This window comes from Strigops habroptila, chromosome 3, assembly GCF_004027225.2.
Source record: "Strigops habroptila isolate Jane chromosome 3, bStrHab1.2.pri, whole genome shotgun sequence".
NCBI classification, from domain to species: Eukaryota; Metazoa; Chordata; class Aves; order Psittaciformes; family Psittacidae; genus Strigops; species Strigops habroptila.
The window spans coordinates 47,770,022-47,794,868 of NC_044279.2; the positions used below are offsets into that span (position 1 = coordinate 47,770,022).

The window sequence follows — 24,847 nt, forward strand, 5'->3', positions numbered from 1 at the left end:
TTTGCTTGTACATTACAATATCCTTCATATTAAGCAAAATGGCAAAGGAATTTTCAACTTCTGCAACCCCAAGAAGTGTTTTGTTACAGTCTCCAATGCTTCCCAAGGCAGAATATGATGTGTTTCCATTTTAATGTGAGCTGACAAGCATAGGAAATAACAGCATTCTCACCTGGTTTTTCTGCTCTAGCTCTTTGACTGAACTTTGAAGTTTTTGCAGCTCCTGAACATACACAGCTACCTCCTGAGGTCCTTTGGCAAGTTCAGCTCTCAATTGGTTAATGGTAGCCTGCTCAGACAAACAGAAAAATCCACATTTAAAACAAAGCTCCGCATGTGTATCCCAACAAAAGCAAGATGTCTGGTAGCAAAATAAAAAGCATCTTGTATACAAATAAACAGTTTAAGAATAAAATCACCTGCAAATTAGTCTCAGAGCACCATTAGCTACAGAAGTACTACTTGAGCGTAATTTCCCAGCTGAGATTCATTCATGTCCTACTTCTGAAGACAAAAATTGGTCTCAGTCCAATAGGAAATGCCAGGTTGAGCCCACAACCGATGAAAAGCACAACAGATTATCTATTAATCATTATCACAGTTCTAGCTCAAGGTGAAATCCTCTCAAGTCATTGCAGTTTCATGGCCAAAAGCTTTGACTCCCTCGTAAGGAAGATGTACTGGAAAAGGCACTAGAAGCGAGTCTGGCATCTGATGGAAACTCAGTGTGTGACTTTTGGACTTATCAACCCTGCAGGTCAGCATAATTGAGGAACAATACTACTCCATTAAAAGGATTGGTACAAAACAGAATATATCAATGACTGCAAAGTATTTGAATACAGTAATGGAAGCAAAAAAGAAAAGCACTTTAGATGGATAACAATGGCTGCCCTAAAAGCATGCTGTGTATGAATGCACTCACTATGAATACACTATATAATAATGACTTTTTAAAGGAAATTTTCCTCTTATTGTTGTCTTAACTACAGATTTCAGCACAAATGTATAAATACTGAATTCAAGGATGAACAGAAGTAGTAGATAAACATACTAATTACAACCTTCCTACAGAAAAAGGAAGATCAAAGAGAACATATGAACACATTATATGACTACATATAGTTATTAACTTTCTGTAATGCTGTGCTTTACAAGGCTGTTTCATTACAGAGCTGTTAGGTAACACACATCCTGGGATCTGTCTTTGGCAGACAAACATTCCAAGATGTTCTCAGCAAAAAAAGTATGGATTTTTCACTACTGAGAGAATATAATGCAGAAAACGTGCAGAAGATTGCTAAAGACACATTTCTGTCATTCACAATTCAACAAGCTCATCCTACATTTCATTCTTAATATGAAAATACATCATGAATGAATATTTATTCATTATATTGTCTGGCTGATGTGTCTGTATGATTAATGAACCAACAGGCAAACAGGAATGTATCTGTTTAACAACCTCTTGAAATTATCTTGATACAACAAAAATCTATTATAAGCATAAAAAGGTTTCAAAGATATTTACCTCAAATTTAAGGGTCTCCGTTAGAAAGCAGAACAAATAAAATGGGTGGATGAAAGATGGAAATAAGCAGTCACAAAAGCTGTTAGTAGACACACTTCCTCAAATTTGTTTTCAAATATTCTGGTGTTTTTAATGCCTTTGCTTAGTGGGAAAAAAAAAAAGTCTTGGCTTTATTAAATTTACCCATAATTTCATCCACTAATCTTGTTTAATTCTGTGAACACTCAAGTTAACAATCCCAATCTGCAGAGATTCATAGAAATGCTTAGCTCCACAGCAGTGCAGATGTTTTTATCCTATGTTTACTATGCAGGAGTCAATAGAGTAAAAAACTAAACATGGAAAGAATAGCTCAGAATGAACATTCATCTGAGAGATACACACACCAGAGTTTTAGGTTCAACCCTGAAATAAGGCACAAACACCCAACCATAATGAATACATTTAGGCGACAATTGTAGAGCTATACAATTCTTCACGTTCCCCTCCTGCAGCATGTGAAGATACTCACATAGGATAAAGATTATCTTTGTTATTGTCTTCACCCATGCCATAAATTTGACTTATTTTAAAAACATCTCACTTTGGAAACCAGAATTAATATATGTATCCTCAGCCATCTTGGCAAAATAGCCAAGGATGGAGTAAGAATCACTTTATACTTTCAGCCCTTGAGGAGCTCTTAAAGCGCAAAGCTGACATAAAACATGGCCAAACTTTTATGACCAGAACTGTACCCATTCTGCCAATGAAGGACTTCCATTTCTTGTTTTCTTATGGCTAACATTTTTCATAAATGTGGTTTTTTAAGAAAAGTAGAACAGTTTTCACCACTATGACTTCGAGTAATTTTAATTTTTTCGGAAAATCTAATCAGTCCCTTTACACCAACAGAAAAGCTTTTACTTTGAATATATTTTGGGCTACTGTTGCCACATGTTGCAATTAGGCAGACAGTAACACTTCTGAGAAGAATCAGACTACCACTGCTTACCAGGTTCTGCCACACAGCAATTTCGTCTTCTCTCGTGCAGCCTACATACTGATGATACTACACAGACATCTGATATTATTATAATTGTTGTAATGTAGTTTATAATCCTTTCTTACATGTAAGAATTGTTATGTGAACACATCATAACAGCTAGGGGCATCATGCAGCCTTCTCCCTGATCTGCTCTTACTTCCAAAAGTACTGAAAAAACCTTCTTCACTAGTCTTTTTTCCTGTTAAAGGCTGTACTTTGAAGCTACATTTTAAAATGGCTAGTTATATCAAAACTTAAACATAATTTGGGGGAACACAAACAATTCACACTTCTGTGAGGATGTTTTAAGATGAAAGATTTTTGTTACACCCCTGTCTCTATGTCATTTTATCTTTACATGAAAACTAAATACCCAAAACCACAAGACTAGAGGGACAGGATTTTGAAATGAAATTTAAATTCCGCAGCATAGTTGTGGGATCTCACAGTTAAAACCAAATTGTAATTATGCAGCAACTTACATGGCCACATAACCACATTATATTCATAATTCCAACTGTGATATTCCTTTTTTCACATCTGATGAAGCTCTCGGCACACATAATTGTAACTTGAAAACAATGGTAGATTCATGTTTAGTACAATACTGTGCCCTTGAACAATTCCTGGAGGTCAACATATCTGCTGGGAGGGGAGGCAGAAGGGAAAGCCTTAAGGAGTTCATAATAATGCCAGGCAGGCAGCGCTTCTCTAAAGCTCTGCAGTGCAAATGAACAAAGTCAAAACGAAATCTAGGGCACATGAAAGCCCGGAATAAAAATATACAAGAAATCCTTCACACCTGCAAATCTTAACAGGACAGAGGATACTAGGAGCCCTACAGAAATCTTAGGCATTCCTTCATGTAAACCGGGGAATGCTGCAAGGCCTCCACTTCACTACGGACCACAGCCCTGTGCTGACGAGTTTTGCTGGTACTGCTGTATTGGTGTGGGACGATAGAAAAGGTCTAAACTAAAGGTCTTAAAAACTAAAAGGTCTTAAACACAGCTGACAGTCTTCAGTGCAGACTGTTACACTGTCAAGTCATCCATGCATGAAACTGCACCAATCAATCTGCCAGTGAAGTGCAACAGCACCCAGCAAGAGAATTCTTCAGAAGGTATGGATTTACCAACTCCTCGGTAAAATAAATCATATGTCAGACAAAAGCCTTTTTAGTGATACTGTATTTTTACCAGGATTTCTTGCTATTATCTCTGTCAGCAATTTCCCTCACTGTCATGGTAAACAACATGAAACAGGCCAGGAGTGATTTGGAATCACAGAATCATAGAATGCTTAAGGTTGGAAAGGACTTTAAAGATCATATAGTTCCAACTCTTCTGTCATGGACAGGACACCTTCCACTAGACCAGGTTGCTCAAAGCTCTATCCAACCTGGCCTTGAACACTGCCAGAGATGGAGCATTCACAACTTCCTCAGGCAACCTGTTCCAGTGCCTCACCACTCTCACAGCAAAGAATTTCTTTCTTAAATCTAACCTAAATCTCCCGTTTGAGACAGTTTGAGGAGTAAGGTTCACTCTTAAAGATCGAAGTCAGAGATGTTGCATTTTATGGAAGCAGAAGTGTTCACTGGTGGAAAAGCAGAGGAACCAAACCCAAGAAAACTGAATATTTGCTATGGGAGAGGCAGTTAGCTTTGCCTCCTTAAACACTGAGTTATCATAATTCTGTATGCAAGAACAATGAACATGGACAAGTGCTTTCAAATCGCCCATAAGCAATTTAAACCTTCTTCCACTGACTCAGCCAAAGCAGGACAAGCTTTCACAAAGTACTTCTGAAGAAATCAGCATATTCTGCAACTCAAGTAGACAGTTAAGATCCTTTTCAAAGGTAATGAATGTTAAAGTTCAAAACCAGCATAATATGGAGAAAACAAAAATATTAAAAAAATAAATCTAACATGAGAACAATAGATTTTATTTTACACTTTAAACCTTTAGACTGCAGCAACAAAGAGAGGAAAGGTGGTATCACCTGGGAACAGATTACAGGTGACATCCTGACATCGTGACCTTGAGACATGGTGAGGCCTGTCAGTCACTCACTTCCTGCTCTACTTGACAACAGGCAACACTTGGAGCCCATTATGGAGTGGACTGAGGTGGGGGGCAACTGTGCAGAACAGATTTGTACCTTACACACAAAATATTCCTACAGTAAATAATAGGTATAAAACAGTCTCCCATTTGACAACAAAAACTAGGAAAAAAAAAAAAAAAAGAAAACCAGTTTACAATATCCACTGAGACTTTTAAATCTTGTGGAAACTCAAGAATTATGTATGTCCTATAAGAATACTGAAATTATTTTCTGCCTTGTCTTAATAATTTCTCTTTGATGTATTTTAACACTAGCATCCATTTTCAGGCACATCAACTCAAACGCTAACCAAACCCATCATTTTCGGTAACAACTGGTTTTGGCTGGATGTAGGTCAGTAAGAGAAACAAGTCTTCAAATCACACAGGTATTGCTTTACTTCTCCTTCCCAGTAGAAAGACCACAGCTCCACTAGAAGGCTTCTTCCTCTGCTACTGGGTTCTTGAAATAACTTTTTATGCCAAGAAAAGGTTTTGCAAGGAAAAGCATGGAGGCTTTTGTAGAAAAGACACATTTTTGACAGAATTATGGAATTTACTGTAATGAAGAAACATCTCTATTAGATAAGTTAGAAGATTTGGTTAAGAGGCCTTTTTATTATGATGAATTAATATTTTCCATTTTTTATGAAAATCATGGTAAAGCTGGCACACACCTAAGGTATGATTATTACCTCTGAGTTAGCCTGCTCTGCCTGCAAGTGCTTGCACTCGTCTTTCAGCTTTTCAGATTCTCTCTCACGTTCCAGTGTCATTTTGTCCATCAACGTCTGAACTTGGACCAGCTCCTTTTTCAGGACGGCTACATCTTCCACACCAGGCCTTTGTAGCTGAAAAGTTGCAGAGCAGCAGTGAGCAACATGCTGTTGGCAGACATGCTTACAGTGTCAATGTCATCTCTAAAAATCTTTTAAATCATCAATTTATACACAAGGTGACATATACAGTATTACAGCTGAGAAAAAAGAACAAACACCACACAAAAACAGAACCACAGAAAAAGTACTTAGCACTCCCAAAGGTTGTCAGTTCTCACCTGCTGAACTTAGAACTTGTTGATTGATTTCAATGAAATCTGACAAATGAGAAAAGGTCTCAAACATTATATTTCAGTAATTTTTATGTAGGTAGATGACTAGGTACAGGAGGAAGACTTTCCCTGGAAAAAACACTAAAATGACAGGGAATCCATGCAAGAAATTTATCTGAAGTCGCAATTCACTGAGAAGTAGGCTGTACTGACTCCACCAATCTACAGAATGGATTACTGTATATACTTTGCTGCTGTAATACTCACAAGCCCATCTCAGGACTGAGACACAACACAATCCAGTGCTACACAGACTTTTATAATGATCCTGCCTCTGTCTCCAAGAACTATTTAAAAAAACCACAAGAACAGACAAAAAAAATGGAAATGTCTTTAAAGTACTGTCAGACATGCCTTATACCAGACCCATAGGTAAAATCTGTTGGCAATTACATTTAAAACACCATAATGACTCTCAAAATGAAGCTATGGAGGGAAAGGAGAGGGAAGGCAATATTGGTACCAAAGAAAGCAGAGAAGAGGAGTGTTGGCATCTAGAACAGCAAACGTACAGGAAAAGGGTAAGAATGCAGGAGAAAGAAAGGAAAATGAGAAACAACTAAACAGAGAGGAATGGATAGGTCCAGTGGCTGGGCAGGGTCAAGAGGAACTCATGAGCCCTTCAGGGCAGCTAACTACAGGGAAAAAGGGGGATAAATGAGCCCTACTTTCCTCCAGAGTCTAAGCAGGGGATGAGTGGAAGAAACCAGGAAGTCCCCTTCACACCTGCTTCAGAAGTGGTGCAACTGCTGTGTCACTGGCTCCCTGGAGCCACGGCTGTATATAAAAGTCACCAGGAGACAAAATCCTGGAATACACCCACATTGGTATTATCAGCCAAGTGCAAGGGGGACAATATTAACATAGGCATGGTGATGACAGCTGCCAGCCTTTCAGCCACCATGTCACAAAACACCTCACTTCTTACGCATGCAGCTGTCCAGGGACAGCCAGAGCGTAACACCTCATGGAAAAAGGGTGATCTAAAGACAGCTGCGGAAGTCATCCATGGCATGATCCAAATACAGGCCTGCAGAGCACATCTATGTGTGTAATACCCTGCAAAACTGCTGAAGGGTATAGCATCAAACAAGCAGACTATAATATAAAGTAGGGTAAATTTTAATACATGAGTCAGAAACAACATGTATTTCCTTACTGGAAAAACACTGAAAATGTAGGTCAGTGAAACAGATGAGAAACAATGGTGAACTATTTGAGCCCACAAGCAGACATGTCCAAGTTCAACAGAGTTCAACTGCTTTAAAACTGCATTTGCAAGCATTTTAAGTATACCCCTCCCTGGACTGGGAAATAACAAAAACATTAGTGTGATGCAAATACCAGCTCTGTCTTTAAATCTTCCACTGTACTTCTCTCCTTCTGCAGTTCTTGTGTCAGGTTTGTCACTTTTTGTTCTGCACCTTCCCGAAGGCTGATTTCTTCATCATACTTTGATTTAAGTTCTAATAAGAAGGAAGTTGAATAAGTGATCACTTGCCCAAGTTGCACAAGTAGAAAACAGAATCAGACCTCACGTTAATATACTTACCCACAATTTCAGTGGCCAGTTGTGCCGCTTTTTGCTCAAATAAGTCTTTCATTTGCTTAATGTTAAAATTTTCTACTTGGATCTCTTCTAGTTGCCGTTCTAACGATTCTATTTCCACAAAAAGAACAGTATTATTTTCAGAAGAGCTAGGACAATACAATTATGCCCATAACGAACCACAGCATGTAAATAAGTAATCCAAATCCACTTAACATCCAACTAACTTAGCAAAGTGAACAACTTTACTGAAGTTAAATATCTAAAAAGCATGATGCTGGAACCTGTCACTAGTCGAGTACTCTGCAGGATTAAGTATGTATTGGTTTTCACCGGTCACAAATAGCAACATGCTGCTAAATTGTGAGCCCCAAACTGTGATTAAAAGCTTTAATCATGATCAGTCAGATGCTTTATGCACACATAAGGAAAATTCTATTCCATGAGTGACTCATGGAGAAGAATACAGAGCAAAAAGTATTGGTCTGCAAAACAAAAAATAAACAGAAAGATCCATTGTTTACTTTGCTAGCAATGAGTACAGAAAAACACTAAATAAAACCAGCCCTCACAAGTGCTATAGTTTAAATATAAACAATCATAGTCTTTCTCAGCAAGAGACTTGTACTGAATGCTTGAATATATGAAATGATGAAAAACATGCCCAAAACTATTTGTGAGCACTGCTTTCAGAGTCAGGAGAACTTCTGTCTCATTTCTAGAAATTACAAACCCCAAGCCTCTAGAACTATTTCCTCAGACTATGCCTATCAAGAGCTACCTATCTCAAGCACTTACAATGAACTTGTTTTCCAGTAATTGTACCATTCCAGCTTTCTAGCTCTTCAATTTACCAAAAATGCTTTTTCATAAACCTAAAAGCTACACTGAAAAAAAATCAGGAATCCCAGACAGTGCAGAAATTAATATAATAAAATGGTAGCCACCTGTAGATGTAGCCGTTGTCAATCCATCAGACTTAGAATCCTTAAGAAAACAGAATAAATGCATCATTAGACAGAAGGAATAAAAACTACTACTACCAAAGTTCACCCCATTTTTGGAAGACAGGGAAATAAAAACTTCCATGCCCAAATACTGCAAAGCAGATTAAAATACCCAATTTCAAACAGTTATATCTCAAAGACTGAAAAAGGCCAAGATAATTTTCCATTTCATATATCACTACACTATCAGGGTTACAGACTTGCAAGACACCAGGAACAGTCCCCTCCCCCTCTCTTTCCTCAATATTGAAATCTGCCCTAAAAACAGAGGTTACAGATATCACTAAATACATTCTGAGAAGGCATTCTGTCAGAAAGCAATTTCTGAGGTTTGTAACAATCCAGTACGTAATTAGCTCACAGTAATGAAAGAAGCAAGAGCTTCCTTAAGGCACAACACACCAGCATTTGCCTTGTATTGTTTGTTCAGTTCATTTGGATATCAGTGACATCAAACTACTGTTCTCCAAAAGTTCTTACAAGAAAGACCTCATCACCCTTCTCATAATAGAGAAATGGCACATTTGGTTTATTTGCTTTAATAAACTGAGCTCTGAATAAGCCCAACAGAAGGAAAAGTCTGAACCGGACTTGCAGTGAGTAGTATGGAAGAATCATTATCTATTCTGACTTTGTTCTTCATATTTCTAAATACCTCTCCACAATGCAACTGTATAACTAGCTTTGTTTTCAAGAACATGTCAATATTCAAATTACAGAACTAACTAAATCAGGCCACGTGCCTTACAAATAAGGTATTAATCTTCAATGTCAATGCTGATGATAAACCTGCTTCAAGTATTTTAAAGCAATTACTTGCTGCCGCTGCCCCTGCAATTTCTCTAGTTCTTTCTTCAGCTCTTCTGAATACCACCTCTCCTCCTGGAGGAAAGACATACAAACAAAAAAAAAAGGGAGATGGGGAGAGAGAACTGTAAATTTCGTTGCTTAAGACAGTGGAACATTTTGCAATTTGAAACAAAGAACCAAGTGCAATTAAAATACATTTCCAACCTTCAGTGAAGCTTGCAAGTCTTGGACTTCTTGTCGGAGCAGTGATACTTCATCTCTGAATAAATACATCCACAGAGTGGAGAAAATGAATATGCAGTGGTTATATGTTGTCAATTACATACAGGTTATAATGTATATTAAATAACTGGAGCAATAGCCATGTACTACATAAACATAATAATAAAAATAATAAACATAAATAGTTACTTTTTTGATTTTTTGAAACTTGGAATAAACCAGATTAATAGATACTTATTCGTTCACTTTGCACATCACTTGAAAAATGCTAAACATATTAATTGGAAAAGTAAAGAAATAGATATGCAAAAAGTCTCATTAAAACACAGTGTAAATCTAAATGAGTGCATCAGCTTAATCATGAGTTCAGAATGGCAAAGCTATACAGTGGGACATTTAACTGTTTTGCATGCTTCTTTATGAAAAGAACAGGTTTATTCCCCTTCACTTCCTGTATCACGTAAAGGAACACTGCTAAAAGACAGCGTGCTATCTCACTCCTTTTGAAATATGCAGTTACATAATTTTTCATGCACACAGCAACTCTGTATGCCCCAAAGACACATTCACTTAATGGTCTGAATTTTTAAAGCCTTGGGATTTTAAATTCCCAAATTTCGTGCTCAAGCCTCCAACCACGCAAGAACACAAGATCCAAGGCTACAACTGTTAACTAATTGATTTAGTCTCCTTACAGAATTGCACAACTATACATGCAAGGATGATGTTGCATTACTGAGATACAGCCACTCCAAACCTAGAATGCACAGGTCATTAAAATAACGCAAACATATCCTTTCTTATTGTTTGTACAGTGGCAAGACTGAGGAGTACACAGAACTCCTCAGAGTATATGTATGTGGGTGCCAATGCCAACAAACTCTCTCAGTTTTATACCATGCAATTTTATTGCTGCTGCACTGCATTATCTCCTCCTTCACAGTTGTCATTTTAAATTATTTCATACTTAGGAGGAAAAAAAAAAAAAAAGGCAAAAAACAAAACAACAAAGCAAGCTATTCCTTAGCTGAACTGGGAAGGTATAGATTCAATCTACATTAGCGTGTTAACATCAGGTCAGGGTCATCAAGAAGCAAGTGAAACACACGCACTTGAACCAGTGAAACAAGAATTCAAAGATGGAACAATTTTAATGGCAAAACAAACATAAGATATTGGGAGGCTAATTTTTTTCAGAGGAAGATTTTCTGCTATTTACACATTATTCCGCCTGAGACACTCACTGGAGGTTTGCAAACACAACTTTACTGAGGCAGGTGTAGCTGTAATCCAAAACCCATACATGGTTGTGGGTGGCAAAGATGGAGCAGCTTTCTCATCAGTATGAGTAAGTAAACTGGATAATATTCACACCTAAGATTATAAACGAAACCTCAGGCAGGTGAAACAGTTAACTGTATTGAAGCTGGGCTGAACATGTACCAGATCTGCAATACTAAAGCATTTAAGATGCTCTGGTCTTTGCAGCAGATAAAAGGTTTTGAGCTGTATAAAACAGTTTGTAGTAGGTGGGAAGGAGGAGGAGAGGAAAAAGGGAAAAGAGCAGTTCGCTTCGTATTCCCAACACAGTTTTGCTTCACAGTTTTAAGATGAAACCCAAATTCATTTTAACTGACCAGTGGAAAATGGGTGAAAAAAGTGAAAGGGATCACTGTAGACACAGTAGAAAAAACTGTATTTGTTTTTCTTACTGTCACACAAACCCTCACCAAATCTCTCTTTCTGCTAGGCTTGCTACAATCCCTTCCTCCTCAGCACATCTGACCCTCACCATCTGGCAAAACCTTACTACTTTTCCTTATGCTCCACTCCATTCTCCATTTGTAGTGCCAGTGCCTCCATCCTAGCATGGAGTACCAATGGCCTTGTTGAACCGCTTGGGGCAGATTTCCATGATTTACCCTTGGCACATAATCGTGGCAGTTTACTGGAGGAAGAGGACACAAGGTAATTCACAGTGCCTAGCTTTCTCTATTTACTAAAAAAGGAATTTCAGCTCCCAGTCTTGGTACTATGAATTACATGTAAGCTTCACTCCTAGGTGGCTGACAGAGTGGCTCCCTGATGCAGGCTGCAATATTTCTTTAACACAGTATTCCAAGTCTTGGAAAAACATGTTTATGTTGAATGAGATTTTCTCAAGCAAGCATGAAACAGAGAAACATTAAAGAATACCACACTAATAGGAAGAAATAGTCATGTGTTACACAACAGCTCTCACCAGACTCCCTTCACTCCATCCAAACTCCCTGACCTTGTCCAGTTTTTCAATTACATTAGAGAAAACAAAATCACTTGTCCTTAAACTGCCAAGAGCCAGGAAAAATATAAATAAATTTCACGAGCCAACATCTGGTTGACATTGGAAACTTGCAGGCATAAAAATAAATATTTCATAAACTATATAAACAGTATAGTTATTACCAATAATTCCCTCATGTGAAAGCTATTATTCTACTAAGAGAATCATTTCAGGTCTAAGTTATATCACTCCAAAAAGCCTTAAGTTAGACAGAGAAGAAACACTCATTCTTGAATAAATGTGCATATAGGAAACCCAATACAACCCCATTAGTACCCTACCACTTTCTCCTGTACTAATGTGAATTTTTAGGACTAATTTTGATTTCTTTTGTTGCAGCAGCTGGGAGAGAAGGCAGCTATCCACAGGGAAGGGCCCATCCATGCATGAAGACCAGATCTCTACTAATGCTGGCTCTTACTGGCTTGACAGCTTTGCACAATACTGGGAAGATATGGATCTTCACTGGAATAACAACTGAAACAGGTTACCCTCCACACTCCTTTCTCACCAAAGAACCACCCTCTCTTGAGTTAGTTACATAAATATCTGTATTTCTTTCAATGTAATTATCATTTTGGGTCACATTTCTACTAGTGACAACACATTTGAACCATTTACTTCCCAGCGTTGGCAGAAGCCTGCTCTGTTTAACAGATGATCACCTGTGGGGTCGTGCAGTGTGTATGTCTGCTGCTGAACGATGCCACAGGTAGCTGCTCACTCTGACACTGCTGCGTACAAGCCAAGGGAGTTTGGGAGGCAGTAACAATACAGCAGCATGGACAGTCACTTACAGCAGTCCAAAATAAACACTGAACAGAGAAAGAACTAGAAAGAAGCAAAAGGAAACCTACGTAAATTTTACCCCTAAGAAAAAGCTTCCCAAACCAACACAGGCCAACTACTTGGTTAAACTTTTCTGGAGAATGTTTGACATTATCTGTTCCTGCTACCTGATATGTTTCCTAGGAATATATTTAACAATACAGTTTTGATCAAACAGCCAAATAAAATAAATTAGAGAAGATTTCTGAAGACCAGCATGGAGTTTCTGGAAGACAGAAGGAGAATTAGTGACAGAGACAAAAAATTCTCAGATTGGCAAATAACTAGGTAATACATAAAACTATTTAGGCAAATACTGATGTTGTAATTACCCAGTAGGTAAACTAAATACCCAGGGACAAAATCATGTTTCTTCTCTGTTCAGGGTTGTCCTCCCCACCCTCAAAAGATGAAATTTCAGCTCTATGCCAGAAATTAGGAGGAACCTGTATTTTTTCTGCCACATTCCTAAAAATCACTCCAGTCTGTAATATTGCATTGCCACCTGCATGAGAAACAGGTGACTTAATTAACAATATAAACATGTGTATCTGGTTTCCATAGAATCATAGAACGGTTTGGGCTGGAAAGGACCTTAAGATCACCTAGTTCCAACCCACCTGCCAAGGGCAGGGATGACTCACACTAGACCATGTGGCCCAAGGCTCTGTCCAACCTGGCCTTGAACATTGCCAGGGATGGAGCATTTACCGCTTCTTTGGGAAACCTGTTCCAGTGCCTCACCACCCTCACTGTAAAGAACTTCTTCCTTATATCTAACCTGAACTTTCCCTGCTTAAGTTTGAACCCATCACCCCTTGTACTATCAATACAGTCCCTAATGACGAGTTGCTCGCCCGCATCCCTGTAGGCCCCCTTCTGATACTGGAGGGCTGCTAGGAGGTCTCCACGCAGCCTTCTTTTCTCCAGGGTGAACAGCCGCAACTCTCTCAGCCTGTCTTAATACAGGAGGTGCTCCAGCACTCTTATCATCCTTGTGGCCCTTCTCTGGACTTGCTCCAACAGCTCCATGTCCTTTATGTTGAGGACACCAGAACTCCACACAGTACCCAAAGTGGAGTCTCATGAGGGCAGAGTAGAGGGGCAGGATCACCTCCTTTGACCTGCTGGTCACGCTCCTTTTGATGCGGCCCAGGATACGGTTGGCTTTCTTGGCTGCGAGTGCACACTGAAGCCGGCTCATGTTCAGTTTCTCATCAATCAACACCCCCAAGTCCTTCTCTACTGGGCTGCTCTGAATCACTTCTCCGCAGCTGTGCCTGGGATTGCCCTGAGCCAGGTGTAGGACCTTGCACTTGGCTTGGTTGAACTTCATTTATTTTCATTTATTGTCAGATCAGTATCAGCCAATGTAATTTCAAGCAGCTTTTTAACTGCAGTTGGAAACGGGGCATGAACATTTAAATACTTGGGTACATAACTAAGTGTTCAAATTAATACAGCATTCAGTATAATTAGAAGCAGCTCAACACTGACATGAAAGCACATGCACAAATGAGTACTGTTTCACCTTTCCGGTGATAGATGACCTTCCCCTCCATGAGTTGAATCAATGCCAGAATTATGAACTGCTTCATAGTGCTTGAACAGCTCCTCAGCTGATCCATGAGACTTCATACAGAGAGGACAAATAAAGCCCTATTATAAAAAGGAAAACAAAAACAAACAGGTGAGAAGTAAACTTTTATTTTTTCCATCTTATTTTTACACGGAATTGTAAATTTTGTTTGTGTATCTAAAACATACCAAATACAATCATTCAATTCATCCTAATTATTTCATGCTCCGATAACAGTTTTGGCAATTAAAATATTAGAAAATGCCTACTAAAGACATATTCCATTATTCAGTGGGTTTTTCCCCAACAATATTACATACTAGCAACAAAACTTTTATTTAGAAAAATTAAAAGTGATTTCATAAAGACTGCTCTACAATTTCTTCCCCCCCCAAGAAAAGAATTTTCCATACAATCTGATTCTTCTTTCAAAGAGAAGGTAGGGTGTGGAGATTGGTCTTAAAAAACGAGATACAAAAGTCCACTCTAAGAATTCAACAACCAAACATTTAACTCACATACATGTGCGCATTCCAAAACGGCTACAGAAAATGTGTTAAACTACTAGGTTTCCAGTAATGTTTATCTGATACCATTATCATATGATGGCAGTGACAGTCATTCTGAGCACAAGAACCAGAGCGAGATCCCTGGCAAACAGCAACAGCAATGAAGCATAGGAGGGGTCAAAAAGCAAGTGACTTAGTTTTCCTAGTAGATGAAAGCAGTCAATCACATACAATGACAGTACAACAGCATCCTTTTAGGATGAACTGCTACCAAGCAGTTCTCAGTGATATATTTAGTTTCCCAGTCATGGGAAGGTCTGCTGTTGACAGAGAAAAGCAAGTGTTCCTCATAGCACGAGTAAGTGCATCTAGAAAGAACAAGTGTAGAAAATTGCACCGGCCTCTCCTTCCTTTTGTCCTTTATTTCTTCCCATTTAAAGGGCAAAATCTGTTTCTCTGCTTGGGTTTTTGTTTGGGGTTTGTTGTGGTTTTTTGGGGTTGGTTTTTTTTTCTTTTTTTTTTTTTTTTTTTTGTGGCTGGGTTTTATTCTGCGGAAAGAGGAGCCCCGGAGAAGAGGAAAGAATAGATTCCTTGTGCAATTAGCCCAAAGTGACAGCAATCATTCATCTCAACTATTAGGCAAAGCCAGCCCAAGATTTCCCAGGCAGGCAGATCTGAACACAGTTGCTGCAAGGATGAGAGGCCAGAGGCAGAGCGGAACTGCCGAGCCAAGGGAACATGCTGCAGCTGAGAGGCCACAGGGTGGACTGGAGCTCTGGGGGGGGCAGACCTGCTGTCAGCAGCAGAGGGGGGAAGCATGGACAAAACCTTCTCTTTATGGTAGAAACCCCCCTCCTCTCACTCAGGTGGGGATAAAAAGTGCATCATCCACCAACCCAAGCTGCTCCACTGGCATTGTCATGACCATGGCTGGCCTCACTTTTTGAGGACCTGGTACTGTTGAAGTCAGCACTGGGTTACACCTCTCATAGACACCATTACTCCAGCTGAGCATTTCCTAGAGGTCTGATGCACAAGCTCTAACAGAATAAGATGTCATCCTGCTGTAACGGGGCATCATCACCATAGAAAATGTCACCCTTCCTGTGCAGAGCCAGGGTGGACGGGAACACTGGGTCCTACAGCTGCAGGCACTGCTGTTAGCACATCAGAGCCTTAGACTGCATGAATGCAGGACCCAGCTGCATCTCACGGGCTGGTAGTATTCAGATGTCAACTCTGATGTCAGCAGCATTAGTTCAGTTCTCTTCAGAGTAAAAAAAAATCAGAATCATCAGGATCTTCCTGGGCACCAGACAGTTACAGACACAAGTGTAAAGGTTTCCTGGGCCTGCAATTATTAGCCCCAAGCGCCAATTTTATTCAGGAACATGGGCTGATGCGTCTCTTGTTTTCTCTCTTAAAAAAAAAAAAAAAAGAAAAAAGAACAAAAAAATTGAATACAGCCATAAAATTACCTCTCTCAGCATCATCTTGAGATGAATTTTGAAAATATATGCAAGAAGTGTATTTTACTACTCTAAAGACAAATGTGTGAGAAGGGAGAGGGGAAGAAATGTGATAGTCCAAGATGCTTAAATCTTGTAAGCATTTCTGTTGGTTTGCAGGGATTTATATCAAGTGCAAGCTACTCCTATGTGGGGACCATGCCTGCCCTGGGTAAAGAGGAGATTGCACAGTTACATCCATGAATGTAACACCGGTCACCACAGCTTGAGAGAGCTGAGGTGTCCTTTCCAGTAAGCCTATACTTGGCTCCCTTAACTAACAGACTCCTTTACAGAAGAAGCAATGACAGCAGTGTTCTCGTATTTGAAGGAAGTTACCACATAAAACATGCACAGTTATACTTTTCAAAAGGCTGTATTTGCCAAGAGACACTCAGTATGTTCCTTTTAGAATGCATTTAGGAATTACTTTGCATAAAGCACAGCCACAGAGAAGTGAAAGACATTTCATATTCTTCATTTAATAAAAGCAAAGACATCACTTATAGCCCCTGCAGTGCTGCACTGTAAGCCACAGCTTCCTAACTGATGTTTCTAGTTGAGCTTTATCTTTTTGTTTACACAGGGAGAAAAGAGCCTAAAAAGAGAGAGGTGATGATTAGTTGGGTTTTGTTTATACAAATAGGAATCTTTTCACCAGGAAATTACAATCTATCAAATTCAAAGCTTTTTGCAGATGCCTGTCAGTTAATGGAAAACAAAAATAAAACCACAACCACCACATGCACAAGTTTTTATCAGGAAAGAGTTCTTAAGATCACCACAGAATTTCTGAAACAAGACAGAGCAAGAACAGTAAAAGAGACGACGAGTCCAAACCAAAACCCCATACGCATGCACAGACAAGCCACTAGGAGTCAGCACACAATTTACAGCTCAAAATAGCCCCTGGCCCAGTGGTCAAGGCATGCCAATGAGAACGAGAGGCATGCTCAACTTCACATTTTCTGACCCCGGAGGAAATGGTTCTCTTTCAGATGGACGCCTGTGATGCATGCCTAGTACCAAGCACCTAGTACCAACAGCACCATGTTGTCCATCGTGGGACAGGGCTTCCTCAGTGCAAAGACTCCAAAACACACCCGTTTCACTCAGAGCAGAACAGAAATTGCTACACAGAATTCTGTAGGAAAGTGTCTTGCCTCAGCTTGGAGTTATAATGACAAATCTCACCAAAGATCTTGGACTCTGTGGAAGCACTTGCCTTTCTCAAGACAGACTTATGAATAAGCCTCTAGAAGAACATTTGTAGCTATTTTTTGTCTAATAGTTAAGATTTACTTTCAGGCCTGATAAAGTTAAGCTTCTCAGTGCTCTCTCTCTTAAAAGGCATAAAAGGTAAATTATTCCTTTCAGGTAACATTAATATTTGTACAAATCATTAATACAGCATTCTTCGGGAAGTACGCCAGGATGCTAAAAGCAACGCTGTAAGGGAAGTCTTGCCACAAGAACTACCATATTTATTTTTATTGTACCAATATAATTTACAGGGCTATTAACTGCTGGAAGAACTTTGGCCTCCCACATCAAAAAACTGCCCAGGGAGAGCAGGGGCACAGACTCACAGGCACATAGTATACAACCAGCCCAAATGCAGGCTACCAGAGCCGTTCTAATCCTCAGACTATAACTGATTCAGAAATAGTTTACGTAACAGAAAAATTAATGTATAGAACTGAATGGATTCTGTTTCTCTTGCTTCTTCTTGTATTACTCTATAGGACTGCGGGGGACATCTGGGGCAGGGTGCAAAAATGTATTTCCAAAAATTTCAGCCTTCTCAGAATATTGTCTTCTTTGCAATGTTTTTTTCCTCCCTGTTCTGGTCTAATAGAGTTGTGTAGTGTGACAACACTTTGAAATGCAGCATTTTCCTTACTCACTAGCAGAGACTGAAGATTTTCAAAGATACTCCCTCAACAGGCTGAGGGCTCCCGCCTGAGGTTTAAAAAAATAACGAAATATTTACACATAGGTCTCCACTCCACAATCACTACCAATGCAGAGCTACTTAACACAGTTAACAGAGCAAGACACTAGTCAGCTGACCTAACAAATGTGTATAATATATACACATATGTCAGCATAACAGGTCCCTGGGCTCCATCATGAATAACTGGAGCTTGAGATGCCTACAAATATATGCATTAAATTTGTCTTCATCTGCCAACTGCTCTTTTTTCCCCGAGCTTTAATGAAATGGTCTTTGTAAAGCTAATAGGAAATCTAAGTAATTCATGACTGAAAGCATAGCTTACTTTACTTTACTTGAAGCTCCCTTTTCACAAATTAAAACTTGAGTTATCTGGCAGAAAGATGACAACACTTCTTGTAGGGCAGTCCCATGGGCAAAACAGTTCTTACAGGATGGAATTCAGATTTGCTCATGTAGTTGGAGTCCAAGAAAATAGGTATGCTATTTAAGTTTGAAAGTCACAGCCATAGCTACCCAGCTTCCTTAGTGTTTTCTTGAACTATCTGATGACTATGTAGTCTATTCTCCAATCCCATTTTCATACTGCATAGAACTGAACAAGTGGTCCCATTTAGGCTGCTATGATTGCTGCTGATCTACAGCTGTATGTGGTAGAAAGACATATAGCACAGATAGCACACACAGAGCTCCACTTGCTAATGCAAAAAGAGCTTCTGCAACATCTTGAATTTTTATTCCAGCAATTATGTCATGAGTCAAGCTTAAGGAACCAAGGAACTTTACTGTTTTCCACTGAGAAGTCAATTTTATTCCACAAACTCTTCTTGGAAAAAATTTTAAGTAAAGCACTGTGGTGAACAAAAAAAATTGAAAAGAAAAAAAAAAAAAGCCCACAAAAAAAACAACCAAACCCCACAGAATTTCAGTATAACCGATACTTCTACCATACGGAAAAAATTACTGACTATTCTACCATATACATGCCATAGAACAGCTTAGCCCAATCCAGTATGCACCTTAATGTGCCTGACATTCACATGACCACGCTTTAAGTTTAAATAAATTTGAGCTTCTGGGCTTCATCTTTGACCTTCCAGAAATCCTGGACCAGCACTCAAGCCTACAGCCTGCTTCCAGTGAGCCGCATGAACAAAAAGCAAGCCCAGATTCAAGCCCAGAGCTGTAACACCTTCCAGCCATGATCTATGCTTGTCTCTGTCTCAGAATCCACACTTGCAGTAACAACTCTTTCACAACTGTCTTGGTACAATAAGCTATATGCTGCGAATAAAGTCCAGTGTGCTTAAAAACTGAAAGTAAGTTCAAGAGCTGTATGGTATGTTCACATGCTCAGAGGCACAAAAACACTTTTCTGGAGTTAATTTCAGGGTTTGTGTGTCATGAATATTTGGAAAACTTCTAAATTTACCATTCGTGCTTTTTCCACCGCAGGTGAACCTCCACAACCTCCCCTGACACAAGATAGAATCATAGAATGGTTTGGGTTGGAAGGGACCTTAAAGATCATCTTTAAACATCAAGTCTAAACTAAAACTCAGATACTCTCCAGTTACACAGTGATTTAAAGCTGAAACATTTTACACAACAGAAGATTAGGAACTATATATACTTAGGGTCAGAGGACAGAAACATAGTGATGTTTCAGAGCCAAAAGATGTATCAAGTAGTTTCCAAGTTTTCTTTCTCAAATATATACCAAACCAACTAACTGAATCCTCATGAAGTCCTTAGAGGCAGATTAAACTGCCTAGAGAGCAATGGCAAGACCACATTTCATCATTTATTTCAGAAGTCTTACATACCAATAAAAAAAAAATAAATAAAAAAATTGCAATGTATTTTAAGTTAAAGAATAAATAAATTAGGTCAGTCCCTTTATATATTGTTAAAAGGAAAATGCAGTTGACATTTTTTCCATGCCTTCCACCAGAAAAAGCCCTTTCCTCTGTGTTTACATTAATAGTAAGATGACAGTAGCTTCCTCAGATATCACCTCTATTTAATCATTAGAAAAGTAGGTAAAAAGGTCATGTTTTATATAATTAAGACCTGCAGTCCATTTCAATTTTACAAGTATTTAACTTTCCAGACAAAAAGATAAAAAAGGTGTTTTGCTACAGTTTATTTTACACCAGACTGCAGACTCAATGTCTTCCCAGAAAAAAAGCTGGATTCTTCCTGAGAAGAATAGAACCAACATAATTTCTAGTTCAGTTTTCTTCTGGTTTTATTACTACTGATGAGTAAGACTGTAATTCTGACACAACCTACATGACTACAATTTTGTCACGAATTAGGAATTCTAATCCAGTGGACTCTCTACTCCTTAAAGTCACAACACATGACCAAGTCAAACCAAACCAGTATCTCTAATTCTTCATTCTCTTAGTATCATTCAGATGTTGCAGCAAATTAAGGTACTAATGTAGCTCAACCAGTGATTTTTGCTCCTGTGCAAAGCAGGAAAGTACCACTGAGGTGAAAACAGAGACTATGGTCTAATTTGAGAAGCAATTGAAAAAGAATAAAATATCAGCATTAAAGCACTGACATGATGTTCTGTGCAAAACCAGTCTGCAACATTCCAAGGGCATCCATAAAAACAGAAGGTGCAATATGCCAATTTACACTCTAGGCAACCTAGCTACAAAAAGCCTATTCAGAAAACATCAGGGTCTTATCTTGCTTATATTAGCTAAGAAATACATATTTACTAAACATCTGGAAAAATATGAAGACTACCCAAAAGAACTGTGCAAAAATTGCCTTACATTTAACCTTGCTGTAGATAAGACAATAGATATTAACAGCTACTATATTCTAAACATTGCGGGAGTACCATACAGTGGGGTTTTTTTGATGCCTCAGGAGAAATCAGAAAGGGAAATCTGAAACTAAGCCTCTCTAACTGACTCACTGTTTAGATGTCCTGAAAGTCCAGAGACAGTCAGGAAATGCTGGACACAGTTTAGAAATGTGCAATTCCTTTAGGAAATTAAAACAAAACAGAAGAAGCCACACAACTTATGTTAGTCACGCCACTGTACACATGAAAGCTGGGGAACAATGTCCCTGTTTGGGAATGCAGTGATGTGTGTGACTTCCATACAGCATTTGTTTGACCAAGTTGGCTATATATGGACAGACACACTTGCCAACATTTTGGTGGTTGTTCCTGCAGCTGAATAAGCCTTTGTCTAAGGCTTCATCAGTGCTAGGTGTAAACCCTAGTTTGAAAAATGAGGGCTGCACAGAGAGCTGTTTAAGAGGAAGCCCATAAATAAGGCTGTGTACAAGTGGCGAGGATCCTTTCCCACAATACGACATCAGACACCTTCAGAAACTGCAGGCAGATGCCCATGACTGAAGAACAAGACCAACTCTCACTGCATGGAGGACGGAGAGGAGGGAAGAGCAAGGAGAACAGAGGGGCGAAGACCTGACTTACTAAAATTTTCATCAGCAGGGAGGAGATATCAGTGGAAGACAGGTTAGTGAAGAAAACTACTATCAAAATTAACAGCAAGGTACTAATGCTTTGTCAACAAAGTGACAAAATTTTTCAGGTCTCACAAAGTGTGACCAAACACTGGCCTTGCAACATATCCTATCTCCATGTTTGAGGAGAATGCACTGACAAAAAAAAACCCTGAATTCAGGAGCTTCTTGAGCATTGTTTCCAAGAAAATGTATTTGAACTTTCCACAGTAGTATCCACAAGCAACAGAAAACCAAACACCAGTTTAATCGAGCCAAAGTCAGCAATGTTTCATATGTTTGCTAAATAAGATGACATTAATAACATTATATTATTGTTGTAATGCTGTCCCAGAAATGCCAAAGATGGAATGAAGGGTGATGACCTGTCTGTGTTGCTGCTTCAGAATCACAATGGGATCTTGTTGCAAATGCAAACTATCCTTCTCTATTAACAAATACAAACCATCAGCTTCTCAGTAGTGAAGTATTTTAAACTTTACATACTAGCATTGATGATAGAGATTAACAGATTTCCCCACTTTGTCAATGTTTCTATGGATGCTGATACATTAAAAGATCAAAATCTGTTTCTCATCTCTTCCAGATACTTACTGAATCACTGTACCAAGAAACACAACTTTAGCAACAGGAACTAGCAGCAGCTAGTAACAACTGAATTTGCATTTCATGTGCTATACTAAATCCACAAGTTTTATCAAGTTCAAAAGCTGTAATCAGCTATTTACAAGTAAAAAGTACTGACAAGTAACTGATTATGGAAAAACAAACTGGGCAAGAACCCACAGACAACTTAATGAAACTATGTTAAACACAACCCAGCTTAAATAAGAGAGTACCTTCTTCAGGTAACCAAATCGTCTCTGATGGCTCACATCCCACAATCTACCCTTACCATCTCATCAGGAATGCCACAGTATGTCACTGGTAAGTCACAGCTTATTCAAGTAAGGTGCTTGCATTGTGACCAGATAATAAGGAATATATGTTCAAAAAGAATACACTGGTGACTGCAAGCATCCCAATTACCACAAATGTTTCACGTGAGAGACAACTGCAAATCAGAAAACTAGATATAGATTAATTCTTCTGCTGAATGTATACTTTGCAATCATGCATAAGAGGTCAAATTATGTTTCAGCAAGGAATCAAAAGAAACAATTTAAAAAGCTGACACCCAAACAAGAAGAAAAGATGTAGGTTCATTTAAAGCAGCCCATTACCAAAGCTATTGAAACAAAATAAACAAGACCCACAGTAACAGCTGGGAGGTCACGAGGCTCCTGTCTTCCTTCTGTCTCAGTGTGCTCATTCTGGTAATGTTCAGACATATCAGTGGGAGTAACACACACTTTCATACACAGTGGACAGATGAAGCCCTGTGAAATGTATATTTGTTTTTAAGAAACTAATAATGACAAAAAAGCAGATTTGGAATCAAACGCTGTTCAAATTCTTATGCTGAAAGTTCTCTACAATCACCAAAGTAAGGTCTGTTTCCCTTTTGGAAAGATAGTTTTTTCAAAACACATCTGAATATCATGGAGAAGGCAAGAAGGAACAGTTATTAAGAACATGAAAATAAACAAATCGAAATCACACTTTAAAAGCTGGCACCATGCTGCACACTGTGTGTTCCAGGCACTCTTGGTATCCCTTTCATGCGACAGAGGAATAAGCTGCATAACGACATGTGAATGGACTGTTACAAGGCATCAGGTCAGATCCCTCACACAGTTTTCCATAAGGGTGTTCAGATGCTTCACAGGGAGAGGCAAGGGTGGTGTGGTGAGATTGCAGAAATACCCTTGTAAATTAACAAGCAAGGTTGCAGCAGCAGGATAGGCCCAAGTGCCAGCATGCCTGCCTGGCTGCCATGCTCACATAGGGAAAATTATGCACCTTCCTTGGTAGGATTTAAAAAAAACCAACTCAGCATACTCACCAGAGATTTACCAAAGCCACAAGTTAAATTGGTTTCTACAGAACAACAGCTTTACATCTTCAAGACACATGCTACATGCTTAAACACCTACAGAAAGTAGGCTAGAGAGTAAAGTGCTCTGATGCTTCCACCTCCATGGCAGAGCACTACAGACGAAGGTAGAACAGACTGAACACAACTCTCCATGGATGCACGGTAAAGCTAAGACCCCTTACAAAAAGGACGTCTGTGGCAAACCTGTCCAGCTCATGCAGCCACGTTACACTTGTGAAAGTGTAAGCATGTTGGCGGACTCACTGCAAGCATGGAATATTTAGCAACTGCAGACAGTGTTGCACTGGGACCTAAGCTACAAAGGTAGGATAGATGCAAACGTTTCCTCCTTGGACAGACTGCAGTGAATAAATGATGTCTCTAGACCTGATTACAGGTCTATGTGTGATCTGAAATGCTGACATGGCCACAGACCAGACTAAAACAGATTTTTACCTCTCCTTGAGCCAGGAACAGTTTGAATTCAGAATTCCCCACTCATACTATAATTCTCAAAAATCAGGATTGGTTTCAACCAGGCTTGAGGAAGTAGGAAACATGAGAATCTGTGCAGATTTAATAATTATTCTCCATTTGAATCTTGCAGCAATACAAATTACAAAATCTAGCCAAAAATATTGGAGCGCAAACAAGTTAACTGGATTTCTGTCTACATAATACTGAAGAACCAGGTGGCAATATAACAGTAAAACAGAGAACAAACACTCTGCAGAGTCCCACCTATGGTGCTCCTGGAGAGAAGCTCTCACAGAGGCAACATCTCAGGCCAGCTGTGCAGGAAAAGGAAGACCAACAGAAAGGCTCGAGTTGCATGCTGCAACCCATGAATCTCAGGAGAGTAAAAACCCATCACCAGCTTCAGAGCTCAGCTTGAAACAGATTTTGAATATGCTAAGCAGAACACCCCACTTGTAACTAATGCAACAAATGGCACAATTATTGACAACTAACAGACAGTTTTTCACGTTATACAGTATCAACCAAAAGTGCTATGGCAGCCTTTGGTCTCACCCAGTTTTGACTCGGTAGCAAGAAAAACCAATGGTGCAACAGTGCAGGCACACCACCGCTTTGAAAGCTCACCCTACATTAAGAAAATACTACTATATTAGTGTTGAGGTACCTTGTGACACCCACAAGCTGCACAGTCAGTGATACTGCACTCATGCTAACAGAATTGTGCAATTTTAGCCAAACTTTGGAAAGAAGCAATTACCTCACTGCACATTTTTATGCCTTAATTAACTACAGAAG

At 39.1% G+C, this 24,847-nt stretch overlaps 1 protein-coding gene across 6 annotated transcripts in view; it reads right to left on the reverse strand.

Annotated features, from left to right (window-relative positions):
* EEA1 (early endosome antigen 1) overlaps positions 1 to 24,847 on the reverse strand; it is an 86,846-nt gene that overhangs the window by 52,210 nt on the left and 9,789 nt on the right. For 4 of the 6 annotated variants that reach the window (XM_030477945.1, XM_030477947.1, XM_030477944.1 and 1 more), the window contains exons 3-10: positions 14,051 to 14,178; positions 9,351 to 9,405; positions 9,153 to 9,218; positions 8,277 to 8,316; positions 7,333 to 7,440; positions 7,125 to 7,246; positions 5,365 to 5,520; positions 173 to 289 (exon numbers count right to left, since the gene is read on the reverse strand). In XM_030477945.1, coding sequence (XP_030333805.1) covers positions 173 to 289; positions 5,365 to 5,520; positions 7,125 to 7,246; positions 7,333 to 7,440; positions 8,277 to 8,316; positions 9,153 to 9,218; positions 9,351 to 9,405; positions 14,051 to 14,178 — 792 coding nt within the window. Of the gene's footprint in view, positions 1 to 172; positions 290 to 5,364; positions 5,521 to 7,124; positions 7,247 to 7,332; positions 7,441 to 8,276; positions 8,317 to 9,079; positions 9,219 to 9,350; positions 9,406 to 14,050; positions 14,179 to 24,847 lie in introns of those variants that run through there. The other 2 variants (XM_030477949.1, XM_030477950.1) reach the window with 2 other exon arrangements.